Below are 18,160 nucleotides of genomic sequence, written 5' to 3'. Positions count from 1 at the left end.
TGGCATCCTATCCCAACTGTGTAGATCTCCCAGCTGGTCTCCCCTCCCTGGACCCCTTGCCTGATTCTCTACCCACATCCTGTCTTGTCCTTTTAGGGCCAGCCAAGGGCCCCTCTTCCACAAAGCCCTCCCTGGCCCCTCTGGCATTCGCATTAGCTTGGGAATGAAGTGAGTGCTGATCTGGGAAAGCTCTGGTGGTGGTTATTTAGCTTAATGTGGGGGTCATCTTGCCGCCCTCTGGAGAGTCGGCACTTGGATGTGGGCTCAGGTCTGGTCTGTGCATCTGACCCTTCACTGGGTCGGCTGGTTGTGTGGCACATAGGACATGCTCAAAACTCATTCGTTTGGGTGATTTCATGGCATGGCAAGTCCACGGCTGAGTAATGAACATGCATTTGCCAAGAGGCTAACCTGTCCTGGCACTGCTTGAAGCCCTGGGCATATGCAGAAACAGCACTGTGTCTCCCCTGAGTTCCAGTCAGGTCAGGTGGCAGATGTGCCTACCCGTGATCAGAGGTGGGAGCTGAGTGCCGCCTCCGGGGGAGTCAAGAGACCTGGGAACCTCAGAACGGGTCTTTTGGGTTTGGACTTGGGAGGCCATGAGCCTGTGGGGTGGGGGTTTGGCACTGGGACCCAGGGAGCCAGAGGTGGAGGGGAACTATGTGCCAGGTTTGGGCCTCACCAGGGGACCATGTGGACCCACCAGTGCCCACTGGCAGAACTCTGGGGGGATCCAGCATCTTCACAGCTGGGCCCTGCCTACAAGCTCCAGCCCCGAGCTATAGCCACGGGAAGGCCTGAGGGGAGAAGGGGTCATGGGGAGAGTCAGCAGTGGCCAGGGTGACAGAGTGTGGTGTCAGGCCTGGGCTCCAGGACAGGTGGGAGCACTGGAGTCCCTCTGGAGCCACCACACAAAGATACCTCCTTCACATTCTGTGTCCTCCAAGCAGAAGCTGGCTTTGTGGCCCTCTGCCACTTTGGTACCGTTGAGGTTCAAGAGGTCATAGTGGGTGAACACTTCCATGCTGTGGTAGTGCCTGCAGAGAGAGAGTGAGTGAGAAAGGCAGGGGGGCAGGTTACAGGTCAGTGGCTGGAGCTGCCGCCTGCAAGCAGTGGGGTCCTGCGTGGTGGCCTGTGGAAGAGGAGTAGGTGACAGGGCCTGAGGAAAGGGAGGACAGAAGCAGAAGCTGGTATCTGTGGTGCTCCCCCACGAGGGGAGGCTTGCCCATCCGGGCCTCGGCTCTCTCACCAGCTGAACAGGAACAACACTGCCTGGACGCAGGCGGCCTCGTGGGGATTAGCAAGGTGCCCGGGGAGGCAGGGGACCTGTCATGCTGTCCGCTCCATACGTGAAGAGCTCTTTACTCAGTGCTGTTTATAACCCTCCTGGGCACGACTCTCTGTCCCAGCCCGTTTCTGTATTGCACACTTACTGCAGACCGATAAAAGTGACTTTCTGAGATCTCCGGGAAACTTTCTGAAGTGGGGATACGGCGGGGAGGGAAAGGACAGAAGGGGGAGGGCATGTGCGGGAGGGGAAAGGCAGGAAGAGCAGACATTGGCGAGTCGGGGGGTATCCGGACTCAAGGCAGAAGGGCCCCCAGGTCACCGCACCAGCTCGAAGTGGGCGGCAGGAGTCTGTGCCCCTCGCCTGGGACATGTAAAAAGGGGCCGAGGGGGGCTCACAGGCCCTTGGGAAGGAGCAGAGCGTGGCAGGCACATCCCCATGGGCTCAGGATGAGAGCAGAGGAGGGAGAGCTCGTGTGTCCCCGTGTCTCTTGTTCCTGCGAGTTGTTTACATAACAGTGTCCCATCTCTTGGCTCCGGAGGAATTGAGAACAGATGCAGATTCTTGGAAAGTAGTGCCTTTGGTGCAGAAAAAATAAGGGGAAGATGGCTGCCGCGTGTGGCCAAGGGCCTCCCTGAGGCCCAGCCCGAGCTGCACCACGTGTGTCTCACAGGCATGTGCAACTATGCGAACACGCTTGTCTCTGGCATCACAGGGACACGGGCAAATGCGGAAACAGAGATACAAGGCACCCAAGGCACGGGCAGCAAAACTACCCAAGCTTCTTCCTCAGGTAAGGGGATGATCACAGGACCCATTCTTAGGGGTCCCAGAAGGACTGAATCAGAGAAACCACAGAAAGACCTCCCAGGGGGCTTGTAACAGAGGGGTTCTCAGCACCTGTCAACTCTCTCGTCGTCACTCCCGCTCACAGAAGTACCACGAGTAGTGTTCGTGTGACCACTGCCGTCACTACCCTTCCTGCTACCCTTCCCAGCCTTCCTCACCCCGCCAAGGCCCACGGGGCTGGCCTCAGGCTCCCTCCATGGGAGCAGCGGCAGTCAGGACAGCGGCAAGAGGGGAATTAAAACGATAGGTTTTCAGAGAGGAAATTAGAGGTTCTTTCCCCCTTTCTCCTATGTTTGCTTGTGCTAAAAATAATGCCAGGAGTTCCTAACTTGGGCTCTTCTCAGGTTGCTCGTTTCTGAGTAAAGCGATGCTGAGCCAGGGGCCCCCTGAGAACACTCACAAGGACACATTTTGTGGCAAGTCGAAGCCATGACTCCGAACGAGTCTATTTTGGCTTCTCGAAGGAGCAGGATGAGACATGAGGTCTGACTCACTGCCTAAAACATGTCTGCATCTTTCAGAGAGGGGTTTATGTTACCATGTTTACCGGCTGGAAAGACTGAAGAGAAATGGGTTTATGTTCCGTTGTCTAAACAAAATTCAGACGCAGTCCACAGATGGACTCTTGTAAGGCTGACCTTCTCCCGCTCCTCCTGCTTCCTGCAGACTTGATTTAAGAGTCTTCCCTAGCTCTTCAGTTTTTCCTCTGCCAACACGAGGATGGAAACAGCTGGTTTGGAGCCTCTTGATTCCAGCTAGCTGTAGTCCTGGGGCTCCTGTGTTTCACCTCTGGGGCAGGTGTGGACATCACTCCCTGCGGCCTCGTCTCCCTCCCTGCCGGCTGGCTGTAGAGACCTGGGCACCCCCTGCCCCCCCCCACCCAGGAAATGCAGATGGAGCCTCCTGGAGGGCAGGAGGGCACGTATTGGTTATGGGTATATCTCCACTTTCCACACTGAGGTGTCCTGACCCTTGAAAGTTTAAGAGGGGACTGGAGATCCATGTGGTGGTGGGGGGGTGGGCTAGGGAAATGACAACTTGGAAAGAAATTCCAGAACCTCAGGAGAGAGAGAATAACCTGACATTTAGCGGAAGTCGTTGTGACCCAGAGAAAAGGAAGGATGGCCTTCTACCTTAAGACTCCGGAGCTCAGTATGCTAAGACATGATGTCAGTGGAAGAAGGAGATGATGGAGATGTGGAAGATGGGCCACGCCCGTCCAGAGGAAGATGGCAGCTCTGTTTTCCTAGGTCCCTGGGGACCCACATAAAACTCTGAATCAGAAAGTCGGTGTGCACTGCAGAAATGCTGTCGCCCTTCACCCTGTCCAACCCTTGCCACATGTCCCCTGGTGCCTCCAGAATGGACAGTCCTAGCTGGGGCTCAGCTGCAGCTGCGACAGTGATCCTGTCCCCACTGCAGAGTATATGAGGAGGGGAGGATGGTGGCGGGTGTTCCAGGCTCACGAGGTGCTGTCATGAAGGGTGAGGGCCTTCTGCTCACTCCACCCACCCTCCCCATGTGCTGGGAGCCCTCTGGCCAGAACAAAGCCCTACAGATGGGACAAGGGCCTAACATTGGCTCCCAGAGGCCACATCGCATTTGTGGGGCTTTGATCCAAGATGGGGCCTGGGAAAGTCCCCTCTTTGGAGCAGGGCTGTTCCCAGGTCACTGGGCTGGGCCCTGGGCTGGGCCTCCACCGCCCTGCTTGCCTCTCGTGGGGCTGCCTGTAGAATGAGGACTCATCTCCGGGCCAAAGCAGGGGCAGAGTGGCTCTATGTCCAGCTCTGCCTGGACCCTGCCGGACCTGGGACACGATATGCCAGTGAAGTAGGTGTGGCCCCGCTCCCTGGGGCACAGGCAGGGTCATTGACCCATGGCACGGTGCATATAAGAGAGGACATCTCAGGGCATTTTCTTCTACCTCTAGTGGGCAAGGAAGGTGCTAAGGGGGTCAGTCTTTAGGTTTCATTTGAAAGCTTTCAAAGAAGTTCTGTTCCTCACTGTAGCATTAATCACATTGGGAGTGATAATTTTCCCCATGCACACTGATTTGAGCCAGGGTTCTCAACTTTGGCTCCACAGTCAGTAAATCTGCTGAAAGAGGATGTTAAATCTACTAGAAATAATTTTTTGTTTTTGGGTGAAGAGGGCCTGCTTTCATCATACTCCCAAAGGGACCCAACCGAGGTTTGGGGCCAGAAGTCCTATTGAAAGGTCCTCCTACAGAGCCTGGACATGTCCCCTGGAGCTTTGGAGGCTGGGTGCTGGGGGAGGGCAACACTCTTATGCTCCCTGAGATCTCAGTTACCGATGAGGAAGGGGTGGCTTGAAGGGACATATGCTTGGCCAGCATGTTTTTTTCCACCCATCCCTCCCAAACCACTGATTAGAACATCTGTAAGACAGAAATGAAACAGGATGACAGGAAAAGCATGGGGTGGGGTGGGGTAGAGACCAGGACGCTGGAGCTCCAGATCAGAAGGAACACGTCCGTAGTGTCACCATGTGTATTCTTAGAGGACAAACCACTGCTTGGAGAGCTAGCAGATGTCCCACGGAGACTCCCCCCATGTAATGTGTGGGCGGACCGCCACGTGTGGGACAGAGATGCAATCATGTCCAACTTACAGTGGGCAGCGTCAGCCCCTGCCGGCCCAGGGCTCCCACCCATATGCTTTCTAGAGGCCATCAGGCACCAATCTGCTCACGACTTCAGTTTTACTCTCTGACGTCCACCCTGCTGAAGGCTGACATACTTCTGTATGGAGACCGAAAATTCCCTGGCTAATTAGGACATTCAAAACACACGGCTAATAATTATGAAGGAAAATCAACAAGTTCTTAAGTTCTATCCCTAGGCTTTTTCTTTTGAACCAGATTGAACAGTCAATCCCTAATCCGGTTTGACTGTGACAGGAGCATCCATTGGGACATGGAGAAGCAGGCGAGGACAGGTTTCTGATGAACATGCAGCAGAGGTAACGGAAAGAGCTGGAGTCAGACAGACGCAAGCCGGGGATCTGCGCCCGGCAACTTCCTGTTGGACTTCCTGGACCAGCCCTATAAACACAGAGCCTCCACTCCCTTACCCCTGAAAATGTGCCTGGCACTGAGAAGGGGGTCAATAAAAGTCAGTTCTAATGCCCCTCATGGGGGTCGCTATGTTTTCCAGTTGGAAGGACGCCTAGTCCTGGCTGGGCTGGGGCTCCTCAGACTTAAGACATGACATACACACCATTGCCTGGTGATCCTGACAAAATGCAGATTCTGGGGCGAAGGTCTGCCACCGAGTGACTCTGCCCGCCCGCGGGCCTCCCTGTGAGAAGGAAGGAGCTCTGCCGCAGAGATGGAGGGCATCCAGGGAGAGGGGGTGCTCACTGGGGACCCCTCGGGGGCTTGCTGCCCTATTGCACGGCAGGGCTCCCTCCCTTCGTCTTCAAAATTGTGTTCTCTTCTGTTCCCTCTCCCTGCCCAAGTCAGGTCCCTGCAGGAAAATCTGAACAAGCTAGGGCAGTGGGCTCTGGATTAGAATGAGCATCAAAGGCAAAGAGAAAGAAAAAGCAAGGAGATGAATGGGTGGTTTCTGTTGGCTCCAGCTAGGGCCAACTCTAGGATTTCTGTTCTGGTGCAGGATTCATAGCACTGGGGCCAAGTCCACAGGCTGAGGGCTGGCAGGGACACTGGAGGTCCCAGCTGATGTGGCCCAGATGGTCTGACATCACTCAGCTGGTTGGAAGCAAGGCTGGGTTGAGAGACTGGGTCTTATGACTGCTGGGCCCAGAAGCCTTGCCTCCACACCCACTACCTTCCTGGAGATATTTCAAATATATATGTATATATTTTTTTGAGTATATTTAAAAAAATATTTTATTTATTTATTTGACAGAGAGACAGCACAAACATGGGGAGCGGCAGGCAGAGGGAGAACAGACTCCTCGCTGAGCAGGGACCTGACATGGGGCCCGATCCCAGGACTCCAAGATCATGATCTGAGCTGAAGGCAGATGCTTAACTGACTGAGCCACCCAGGCACCCCTCACATATATTTAAAAAAATCCAAAAATTGCGGAACCCCTAAGCACCATGCAGAGCGTGAACTGGACGTGAAAACCATCAACCGAAGTGTCAGTGGAGATTAAACAAACAAGATGTTTGTTCCCTAACATTAGGTACTGGAGGCAAGAAAGAGACCAGGCTAGGGGAAGGTGAGGGGGGCCGGGGCAGCTGGCGGTGGAGAATGGCTCAGAAATGTGGAAGGCCACTGTGGCGACCTGGACCCCCTCTAATGTGGGCAGACCTCCTGGATGTGTGGCCTCTCGGCTCGCTCTAGAAGGACCCTGCGATTCTGATTCCTATGCGGGCCCTGCACCGTGTTACGCTGCTAGTGATGCAGGAGGGCTCACCTGTGGCAATCATGCCAGATCCACGCATGGCGGCCATTCTTGGGTCGGAAGTCAGACTGCCCGTTGTTGTGGATCTGGGAAGAGAAGCGCAGAAGGCGGCGGTAGCCTGTGGTGGGGTTGGTTTGGGCGGCCGAGGCTGAGAGGCAGTTCTCCTCCATGGCACACTGGAGCATGAACATGGGGCGGTCCTCTAGGTAGGTGCTCTGCTGGACGATCTCCGCATTGAGGACCAGGTCGGGGGCAGCTGGGGAGCACAGACACGGTGTTCAAGCAAGATGAGCGACCCCCCTCACCCCTCCAAGTCTTCTGCTTTGGACTCCTGAGCTGGGACCAACCCCATCCCTGCCTAGCATCACCATCTGGGACGGGCTCACGGTCTCTCCAGGTCCCCTCCTTGAGGAATGTTACCCCAAATTCCTCTTCCCCTCCTCGGAGATTCCTCTCGGACATCTCTGCAGTGACCAGTGCAACATGATGGGCAAGACACAAGCGTCCATTATATTGTTATCTCTCGTTTTGGGTGGCTGGAGATTTTCCATCATAAAATACAAACAATAACAATGATACTATGCTTCCTGGAGAGAGAGCCCCGTGAACACCTCGGTCTGATCCTTCTGGGAGAGAAGCACAGTTTACAACACGTGTGATAGTGTATGTAGATTTACAGTCTGCTAATACCATCTCCCTTAAAACAGATCTTGACTTATTTCCTTGTTAATAAATACCCATTACACATGCATTTTATGGCTGCATAGTATTGAATTCATAGCCCTACCTCCTATTTCTCGATACACCGGGTGCTTGCCTTTTCTCACCGTTAAAGATAAAGCTGTGATAAACATCCAGGAGTAAGTCTGTGTATATAACTTATTTCTTTAGAGGGTGTTTTTAGAAGGGACATTGTTGGACAGAAGGGCTGCGTGTTTTCAAGGCTCTGATGCATGTTGCTCAATAACGGATTCTTCCAGTTTCCACGCATACCGTTGCTCTGCATGAGAGTTTCCACCAGGTGCATTTTTAAAAAAAAAGATTTATGTATTTATTTTAGAGAGAGAAAGTGCAAGCTCAGGGAGGGGCAAAGGGGGAGAGGCAGAGAGAGAAGCAAATACCCGGCTGAGCGAGGCTCCTCACACCTCAGGGCTCGATCCCTTAGCCCTGAGATCATGACCTGAGCCAACTGAGTCTGACACTTAACGGGTTGACTGCGCCACCCAGGTGCCCTCAGGTGCATTTTTTAAAACAAAGCTTGATTGAATCAGTGAGCACACTGTACACTACAGGTGTTTTTAAAAAAATTACCGATGGCCACACTCTATATTTCCTAAACAAGCCTATTAGAAGGTTTATCTTTTTTACAAAAGGGTTAACTGTAGGTTTCCCATTAAAAGTCAGATTCTACTGACTATTTCTAGTACATCTGAATTCACGAAAGTATTGCCTGTGAATTACTTGTAACGGGATCCATCCTTCATTTTCTGACAAGTTGCTTGTAACTGGAGCAGGTGTGCGTCTGAGCTTTGTTTCTCTCAAGTTCACCAGAGCCTGGAGCGTTCCCCATGACCCCCAGGCTGCGCATGGAGACACACTGGGACCCCCTGGGGCCGGCAGCCTCTCGAGAGCAAATCCACCTGCAGGGGATGGATGTGGAGCTGAAGGGTCTGGAGGGGGCCACACAGATGAGATGGGGGTAAGGAGTGGAAGACAGCAAGTGGAGGGTTCTCCTTTGTTGAGAAATACTTCTTCTTGGAGGACACACACCAGGAGGCAGCATGGCTGGTGCCGAGTGTCCTGGTCACACTTTTATTGGAGGCTGTAATGAGTCTTATGCACTGTCTGTACCACAGTCGGTACTCCGTGGACAGCACTTCTGCTTCCATCTGAGCTGAGCAAACGGGTCTCCCTTGCTCTTTCTCTCTGTCTTTCAACCAAGCATTCCAGTGAACCCTGTGCTAGGCTCTCTGGAGAGTGCTGCACAAGGCTGAACTTACGTTGTCACAGGAGAGACAGACAGAAGCCCATATTAGCTGCTTAATTACAGTTGTGACCAGAGCCAGAAGGAGACATATGGAGGGCGTTGGAAATTATAACCAGGGAACCCAGTGGTGGCGAGGAGGTTGGGAAGGATTTCTTTGGAGGCAATTAGGGTTTAGTTGCTCCCTGGAGGGTGAGCAGGGATTACAAGGAGTAGCCCTACAATGCTAAGTAGCACGAGTCAGGTCCCTGAAGCATAAAGGGGCACCTCTGTGGCTGGGCCACCAAGGAGGGGTGGGAGGTGGGAGGTGGCTCCAAATGAGGCTGGACAACACGTGCCTTGTGCAAATTCCCAAATTCACCTAAGTGCTGTGGGGAAGCCTGGAGGGGCTTGAACAGGACAGAAGCATGCGTGGGAGACCAGCATGGATTCCGGCCCTGGGGTGGGGGAGCCATCGGAGGGGCACCCGTCACTGTGTGGGGGTGCCGCCGAGGAGCCTCTGCACTGATACAGGCTGGAGGAATGGTGCCTGGACACGGGCCGAGACTAGAGGGAGTAGAGAAGACACGAGAGGTAACAGAGAAGACGGAGTGTATATGGCAGGGAGGGGGTGTGGGTCAGTGGGAAGAGCGAGAGAAAAGGAAGACTTGCAGATACAGGGTGGAACTGGTCAGATGAGAAATAGTAATTATGCAGAATATTCCTCATCTGCCAATACTGTAACATGCATTAAGCCAGATCCACTAAGAGCTGTGTTCCTGGCCCAAATGGCCACCGTTCCCCCGTCTACCCCAGGAGTCACTCTGAGTGATGCCTTTGGCCTAACTTGAGTTCTCAGAGCCCCATAAAACTCATTTTTCACCTGCCATGAGGAAGTCAAGGGCACTGTTGATCTCATAACTGTCTGTCTGCATGAGAAATTCCTTTCCATCTCAGAATCTAGAACAGTGGGCATCTCTCATCTCACGGGTATATTTCTACTTCATGGACACTATGGATGACATTAATGACCAGGTTTCCCTCCTTCCTTTGGCTGTTAGGAAGCTCCTGGTGAATTTTATGACCTCCCGACAGTACACGAATAGGACTTTATAGCACGTATTTTTTTTTAATCTCTCTCTCAGTTCCATTTTGAGCCAGTACTTTTTTGCCAATCCCTACTTTTCACATCTGATTTTCTCCTAGGCTACCTTGAATTTTATTTAGGTTTATGTTATTTTCCTCTTGGAAATGATGGTATATTACAAATATAAATAAATTAAGAAGTCAAGAAAAGGCCCTTGACTGCTTCTCTCTGTTTGGATGTTCCTCCGGGGAGGCGGTTAAGAATGACGAGCTCTTCCTCGGACGGGGTGGTTTGCCCGGAGAAGCTCACGCCTGGGGGGTGGGAGGAGGGCAGTCCTGACTTAACGAGGAAGGCTTAGAAAATGCTGGGTGAGTCTGAAGGGGTCAGTGGTGCAGGAAGCTCACTAGCTCAGGTCTGGCCCCCCTGGCTTTCCATGACGGTAAGAGATGGCACACTACTGTCTTCTGGGCACGCATGCGTGTTTCCTGTCATATTTAATTCCCATCGTCTAGGAAAAACCGTAACTAGAGATCAGAGTGGTTAACTCTGCCAAGATTAGCTAATAAAGGGCAGGTGGGGTCTGCTCTCAGGTTCTCTGGCCAGATCCGGGACCTCTTGTGTGGTTTTGGAAGGCGAGGGCGAGAGGGCAGCACTGTCGCAAGGCCCCCGAAAGCAGCGTGCCCACAAGGCTGCAGGGCTAGTCCTCTCTCTCTCTCTGCAGAGAAGGGAGCCTTCATGAGCTGGGCCACTCTGAGTCCCCGTAGGGGTTCCCCTTCTGTTTTCAGTCTCTCTAGGATTCCCAGGGACTCACCAGGAAGCTAAGTTGTCTCCAAGGTGTGAAAACAAGCAATGCTTTTTGGAGCAGGTCGAGGAGAAGGAAGCCAACACACACGGAGCCCCGGGTATGTGCTCCATCTGCTTCCCTGGCCTCAGAAGCGGCCCTGAGGAAGGTGCTGTCTTCCTTGTTAACTGGTAAGAGCTGGGAGTTCTCAGGGACAGAACTCATGGAAGGTCCCCTGGTCTCCGGTGGCCCCGCCATTTGAACCCAAGGCTCCCAGACTTCCCAGTGCCTCCCTCCTGCTTCTCTTTCCACTGTCAGCAGGCAAGTGTTGGGGTGTCTGAGCATGTGACCCCCAAGGACTCTCACTTTCTGAGCAGGCGACTCCGGCCCCATACTGCACCGCGCCCTGGGGGCAGGCCACATCCTCGTCCTGGCGGCAGTGTGCCAGGGACAGCTCGGTTCCCGAGCACTTCACCCCGCTCATGACCACCTTGTTGGCGTAGATATTTCCGTGCCAATACCAGGTCTCCTGGAGGAATCAAAAGACATGGGAAGCGTGTCACCGTGAGCTGTCACTTTCTCGTATTCGGTCAACTTTCAGCCTCAGGAAAATCCCAAGGCTGAAGCTAAATGTAAGCCCACTTTTTCTAATGGGGACAGCGGCGGCACACACAGCCACGGCCCCGAGTCATGCAGTTTTCTGGTGGTGGAGTTGGGGAGAGCCCCGTCCTCTGGCTCTGCCTCTGGTCCCCGTGGGGAAAGTGTGGCTAAGGTTTTGGTCAAACGGCTGTCCAGTGTTGTGTGTCAGGAACGGCAGGTGCCGGTAACTCAGGCTGCTTGCTCCCCAGCCCTGAGCCCAGGGGCAGACAGGACTTGCCTGTCAGGGTCCTGTCTCCTCTAAACCTGCACATGATCTCGGAGTCCTTGGCACAGTGCTCCTGGAGACACTGCCGATCAATCAGAACGGGCAGGAGAGAAGAAACCTGTTCACATGTGATAGCTCATCATGCGTACATCCTACTGGTTCTCCTTACGGTCGTCCTCTGGAGAGAGGACTGGGACCTCGAGAAGGGACGGGGTGCGTAATCGGTGGCAGAGATCCGGGCCCACGTCATGACCCTGCTGAGGCCCAGGTGTGTTAAGAATGAGCTGACCGGGAACGAAAATAATGGGATGGGTGCTCTGTGAAAATGCACTGTTTTCTCCTCTTGCTTTGGAGCCCCAGGGAGGGCCCTGGCTTGTCAAAGCAGCATTAGTGTAGACACTGTGGGAATCCAGGACCCCGGAGGGAATGGGCAGGGCTCTCAGAGGCTGGGCCCTTCTGAATGGTAGAATGAGGAACCACAGGACAGCTCAGGACTCAGCTCCTACCCTGGACCCAGCAGCCCGTGGCAGGCAGTCAGGCTCTGCAAGGCTTCGGAGCGGACCCGAGTCCCTCCCTAAGAAATCCTGTTCCGGAGGCAGGACCCCCATCCCCCACCCCGCCCTCCTGCACAAGAGCTAGGGGCAGGGTTAGCAAAGCAACGTGGGGCCTCCAGACATTTTCCTTTTCTCAACACTGAGAAAGTGTCTAGAGCCAGGACACTGAGGACCTGAGGGGTTCCTTTCATGTTACAGGGAGGAGAAGGGATGTCTGGGTGGGCAGCTGCACTGGCCCAGACTATTACACAGAAGGCTGGTGGGGGTAGAGATGGGAACAGACCTCAAGTCTTCCATCTCTGGCTTCTCCTCCCCCAACAGCCTCCTTCTCACAATGTGTCCTCACAATACAGCTTGAAGAAGTCAATGATTTTTGAGGCCAAAGTGCTTCTTGCCTCTCCTCTGCTGCCTTTCAATAGGGGCAGAGGCTTAGCTGCCTTCAGCGGAGTCCCTCTCTTTCAGGAAGGGGCTGGCTGGATGGTGGGAAAGGCTTAGATGTTTACTAGCCAATCAAGGGGAGAAGGCCTGGGTACAGACGCCGGATGGGAAACACGGTCTGGACAGAGGGGCTTCCAAGGGAGTGAGAGCTAAGACCTCTGGGGTGCCAGGGCTTTGGGCTGGGTGGTTTTCACTACCCCATAGGACTGAGTTGCTTCCCTCGGCATAGGCACATCAGAACACCCCAGAATCAGCCCACAGCCCAGGGTGAATCTCAGTGCTCTAAGCAGAGTAGACCCTGGAAACCAGAGTCCAGCCCCATATTCTGTAGCGGAGAAAAGAAGTCCAGAGCGGAACATGACCCAGAGCCGAGGCCAGGATGAGGTTCCTGGTCCCTCTCCCCGCAGCTCAGGGCACTTTGCTGTCCACCTACCGGGCAGCTGGGGAAGGTACATGGAAAGCAGTTCTGACTGCGAGGGTCAGGGTCACATTGGATGGAAGGGGCCGAGGTGGGGGCTTCTCACCTGGAAGGCGTTGCTGGCAAACCCCAGGCCCAGCTGCCGGCAGACCACCATGGCCTCCACAATGCCCCAGTTCTCGCCACACACCGTCCCCCATACAAGGGACCCGTTCCTCTCCACTAGCACCTCCACACGGCCCTCGTAGGGGTTCCGGCCCCCATTCAGGCGCAGCTGTGAACAGAAAGAAAGGCAAAGTCACCAGATAGGAACGGAGGGAAGCTGCCCCACCGTATTGCCATCAGTCTCAACTTCCCCCAAACCGGGGATTCCTGCCTGGGACACAGTCAGCGTCAGCAGCATCACTGAGAGCCTGCTGCGAGTCTGCATGGTGCCCAGTGCAGGCTGGTGTATTAGGTCCCGACCTGCAGGCAGCCCAAGGCCTTAGAGGCCTGGGCACTGACCCCCACTGCTGCACCAGCCCCTGCTCCCTGCTGCCATCCCTGAGACGCCTGGGGAGGGCTGCCCTTAGAAACAGACACCCAGGAGGATGCACCAATGTTAGAACTTAAATGTTAGAACTTAAAATTATTAAAAATGTTAGAACTCCCTGAGACTTCTTCTTGGGCCCTTTGGTCATCAGCACACCCTCTGCTTGGCTGGTTCCAGCTCCCAATCTCATCTGCCCCCGTCCCCACTGTCCTCTCCACCAGAACTCCCTTCTGAGACCCCGTAACCAGCCGCCTATTTGACAGTTCAAATACTGTCATAGTCCACGTGTCAGTTTCAGGGAGACCCCAAATCTGAACGTGCATCTTCTCCATCTCCATCTAAACCTGTGTTCTATCTCCTTGTTCCCCTATTGCAGCAAAAGGCACTCCCGTGTACTCCAGGGGCAGCACACTTTCTGCAAAGGGCTGGGAGATGTTTTAGGGTTCATGGATCGTGTGCTCCGTGTCACAAGTACTCAGCTCTGCTGCACAGCTTAAGAGCGGCCCGGGCTAATGGGTCAATGGCCAAGCGTGGCTGTGTTCCCAGTAAAAGTATAATGACAAAAACAGGCAGAGGGATCGGTCTGGCCTGCGAGCTGTCCTTTGCTGATCTCAGTTGACTCTGTTATACAAGCCAGCCATCCCGAGCCGCCCTCCACACCGTCCTCTCTCTCTCCCCCACAACAACCAGTCAGAATCTTCCTCGGTGGATTTTATCTCCAAAGTCTCTTTCCAGTTCCTCGCTTCCCTTCCCTCTGCGTGGACCCTCCTGTCTCAGGGCCATCATCCCCTGCCCGAGCCAGACCCCCTCCTTCTCTCCCGGCCTCCGCTCTGGACTTCATCACCTGCTTGTCTGGTCAGAAGCCAGCGTAAGCTCTGAAAGGCCCCTGCTCGTATCGCTTCCTGGCTCGGAGCATGGCAGCGGCTTCCCCTTGCTCCGCCACTCACGCTTCCATCCTGTTCTGTGACCTCCAGGCACGCAGGCCTTCCTCCGGTTTTCACGGCTACCTCTCTTGCCCAAGTCACACAGTAAGCCCCGTGTAAGCCCACTACGTATAGGTGCCCTTCTGCCCAGCTGATTTTTGTTCACCCTTCTGATTCCGCACCCTGAGCCACTTCCCTCTCATTGGGGTCCTTGGCCATGGACACACTCCATCGCTCCCTACACGTCTCCCTCTGAGCACTTCCAACAGTTATAATTAAGCTAACTCGCCATTTGTTTAACATCTGTCTCCCCTGCGCGAGTGTAAGCTCCTAAGAGCAGAGCTGTGTTTGTGCGGTTTCCTGTGTGATCGAGAATTAAGACGGTACCTCACAAATATCAGGCTCTCCAACAATACATTTGGAAAGAACGAATGAATGATCAGTCTTATGGACTGAAAGCATGGACCAGCTTAGGCGAGCTCAAGCAGAGAGATCTAGAGATTGGGGAAGGGCTCTAAAAATGCTCGCCTTCATCCAAACACCTTACACTGCTTCCTTTATACGCCTAGCAATTCATTCCTTTGGGACAAGGCATGACGCCTCCAGGAACCCTCACATACTGGGCTGTTGCCTTGCCAATTCTTAGAAACAGCATAACTCCTGGGACATACATCTCAAATCTTATTATGGATTTAGGAGTTTCAAAGGTCAATGAGGTCAGCTGGCAAAAAGACAAGCCAAGGGCAGCCATGATGCCGGGTCTACCTCCCAGGCTTGTGGAGAGGAAGATTTAAATGAGATAATTCATGGAAAATCCTCACATCGTTAAGTGCTCAAGAAATATTAGTCAGCATCCTAGTAATGATCTTTATTAGGGTGGAGTCCCTTCAGAAACCAAAACTCTCTTCAGAAGAACTAGAAGGGTTTCTAGGCAAGAAGAAGGCTGGCCTTTGGGAGGCCAACATTTGTCTTCTGAGCGTTTCTGGGCTAAGAGCCGGGGTGAAGGTAGGCACTGGACACGGTCTTAGATCTGGATCATACTTTACCCACGACTAACATATCTTTGGGTCTATGTAAAAACACAGACAAATAAGAAGAGCAGAGCCACTGAGAAAATCCCAGAACAGCAGAAGGCAGGCTACCGGGCTTCAACATGCCAAGGAAAAGGCAGCACCTTGGGCAGGGTGTGTGTTTAAACCTATCAGGGGCAACTCTAGGTCACCACGGGCCATCCCCCTCCCCTTGCCCCCACCAAGCCCGTGCACCCTGGGGAGGTGGAGGCTATGGGAATGAACCATCCGGTAGGCCAGGTGAGCACTGAGGCTAATGCCAGTGGGCAGTGAGGCTAAGAGCAGAATGACTTTTAATCGGGTTTGTTACTGTTTTAGAGTTCCTTGTGGACAGTGCCTTGCCTCATGGACTATTGTAACAGTGAGTGACAGGGACCAGGGTTCCACAGCTCTGGGAGTTTCAAGATGCACTGTGGGCCTTTTCTTATTTTCTAGAGAAGACCAGAGGGAGCAAGAGGCCAGCCATGAAGCTCTAACATAGCCCAGGACACCGTTCTCCATGCCCCGGGCCCCACTCTGAGGCCCCAGCATTCTGGAAACAGCCAGATGTGCCAGCTAGAGGTGTTCTGCCCTCACCAGCATGGGAGGAACACCGAGAGGCCTCGGGTCAGCCAGCGAGGATGCCAGGGAAGGTCCAGCGTCCTTAGAGTTTCTGAAAATAACCCTGGCACTTCCTTATTCCTTTGATTCTCGATGGCAGTAGTCTGGGGTCTGAAAGAAGGGTGTGGAGCACGGGCAGCTACGTTCTCCTGAACACCAACAGGGAAAGCAAAACCCTTCCCGCCAGTGGCGTCCAGCAAGGCTGCCTAGTGTTTTGATAAGGTTGTGGTTAACCAGTCCCACACCTATTTTGGGACGTGAGGGGGTAGGAGGCAAGGGAACACGACCCGGATGTCAGCCTGAAAGGAAGTACAGGCACTTGCCAACTCAACATTCCTCACACAGGCTTGGCCTTGCTAACCAGGCCAGGCCAGGGGAGGCCCACAGCTCAGAGGTGAACCGGTGGTCAGCAGGGGTGGTCGCCCGGGAAGCCCACCTGCCCTTCCTAGAGCCTCCTGGGCTTGGCTACCCCCTCCCAGCAGCAAGAGGAATGAGGCTTTGCTGGGGCCAGATGACCAAAGCTGCCGGCTTCCAAGTGTGCGGTCTCTAGTAGCCATTCAAGAGAAAAGTCAATTTCCTACCAAACGGGGGTGGCAGAGAAGCCAGGGAAATCATCTCTCTCAACGTCCTTCTTTCCAGAGGAGTAAACTCAAGCCTCAAAGAAATTATGGAAGGAATCAGCCAGTGAGTGACGGCAAACTGACTGGTGTGCCCATAGAATTCCTGCGCCGCAGCCCAACCCGTTAATATGGCTGTATTGGGAGAAAGGGTGTTTCAAGAGGTAATTACATTAAATGAGGTCATAAGGATGGGCCCTAGTGCAATACGGTGGGCACACTTATAAGACGAGGAAGAGACACGGGGGATGCATACACTGAGGCCGCATGAGGACACAGGAGGAGGCGGCCATCCGCAAGCCAGGGAGAGAGGCCTCGGCAGAAACCAGCCCAGCCAGCACTTTGATCTTGGATTTCTAGCCCCTCCAGTTGTGAGGAACAACATTTTTAGCGTCGAAGCCTCCCAGTCCGTGGTGTTTTGTTACGGCGGCCCCAGCAAACCAACCCGTGATAACAGCTGAGAGTCTTGGCGGTTCTGTCTGGCATACCTGCCGGTGCCCTTGGCAGCCCCGAGCCACACCACGTGACGGGCTGGCCTGCTGCAGGGCCGAGGCAACCCGTATGGCCTGTGAGACTTTCTTTCACAGGGGACCTTGCTCATTTCCTTCCCTCGGGGGATGGGAGGCTGGGGTAAAATCTCCCAGGCCTCCTGCTTGAGCTCAGGGAGCACCTGCTGGACCCTGGAGGGCCCATGCAAGGGTGAGGCCGTTGGTGCTGGGAGCACAGTGTCCCTGCTGGCATCACCGAGCGCACAGCCTGGTTCAGCCATCCCAACCACAAAGTGCATCTGCAAAACATCACTTTCTTTGGCCTAGGTCTTTCATTTGGGTTGAAAACCCCACTCCACCTACCCACCTCCAATCAGCCTAAAGGTCAGGCTGCCGCTGCATACCAGGACCGGGGCACGTCACCTTCCACATCTCCGTTCAGCTATCTTGCACGGTTGCCAGACGACTGGAGATGGCAAGCGTCTCCCGTAGCCATGGACTTGTGGCCCATGCTCCCACTCACCCACAGGCAAACGCACAGCTTGGCTGGGGGCTGTGGGGGTCCCAGTTTGGATCCAAACGCATGTCGTGGCTGACTGGTTTGGCATGCCGGTGCCAAGGTCAAGAATCACGGTTGAAGCAAGAACGCAACAGGGGGGCCATCTTGCGCCCTGATGTGTCTGCATTTGCTCGTTTTTAAAATAAGCACTTAAGAAACTCTTCCAACGGGCCAATCGGGTAGCAGGTGACGCCTGGGACTCAACCAAATACGTGGGACAGTGAAGAGCAATGAATAGAATGTACTAGACCTTTCCTGAAGATGGGGGAGACCAAGAGGAATTCATCTTGTTGGCTAGCCCTGTGGGAAAAACCACCCAAGCCTGGAGACACGCTGATGTAGGATATTAGAGACTTACCTCAGGAGAGGAAAGGTGTGTCTTTGGTATAATGTTGTTAAGGTTTCCCTGTCTTTCCCTCTGGTTACCAAACTACACTTTTCTATCCCCAAATAATGTCTATACCGTGCTTACCATTGTGTAACTTATAGATCTGCTGTCAATGTGGTTGCCCTGGGTCCTTGCACAGGGATCATGCCAAGGGTGTCACAGGTGCTACGGACCTTGAGACCCTTACAGAAAGGACTAGCGATCACACCACATGTTCAGTCCCCATGCAGGGGGGTGGCATGCAGCAGGGGCCTGATATCTGCCCCTGAGGAACAGCGTGCTTATCCATACATTTTCTCCCTCGGCACACTTATGGAGTGCAAGGCGACAAAGTCGTTAATAGTGA

General features: G+C 53.9%; 1 protein-coding gene across 3 annotated transcripts in view; it reads right to left on the bottom strand.

The window, feature by feature from the left end:
- Positions 1-18,160, bottom strand: part of LOXL2 (lysyl oxidase like 2) — an 87,509-nt gene that overhangs the window by 3,988 nt on the left and 65,361 nt on the right. For all 3 annotated transcript variants that reach the window (XM_059178117.1, XM_059178123.1, XM_059178129.1), the window contains exons 8-11: positions 12,744-12,911; positions 10,729-10,891; positions 6,544-6,787; positions 922-1,037 (exon numbers count right to left, since the gene is read on the bottom strand). In XM_059178117.1, the coding sequence (XP_059034100.1) occupies positions 922-1,037; positions 6,544-6,787; positions 10,729-10,891; positions 12,744-12,911 (691 nt within the window). The remainder of the gene's footprint in view (positions 1-921; positions 1,038-6,543; positions 6,788-10,728; positions 10,892-12,743; positions 12,912-18,160) is intronic.

This window comes from Mustela lutreola, chromosome 1, assembly GCF_030435805.1.
Source record: "Mustela lutreola isolate mMusLut2 chromosome 1, mMusLut2.pri, whole genome shotgun sequence".
Taxonomy (NCBI): domain Eukaryota; kingdom Metazoa; phylum Chordata; class Mammalia; order Carnivora; family Mustelidae; genus Mustela; species Mustela lutreola.
Note: the sequence above shows the minus strand (reverse complement) of the source record. Positions and strands in the feature narration are given on the sequence as shown.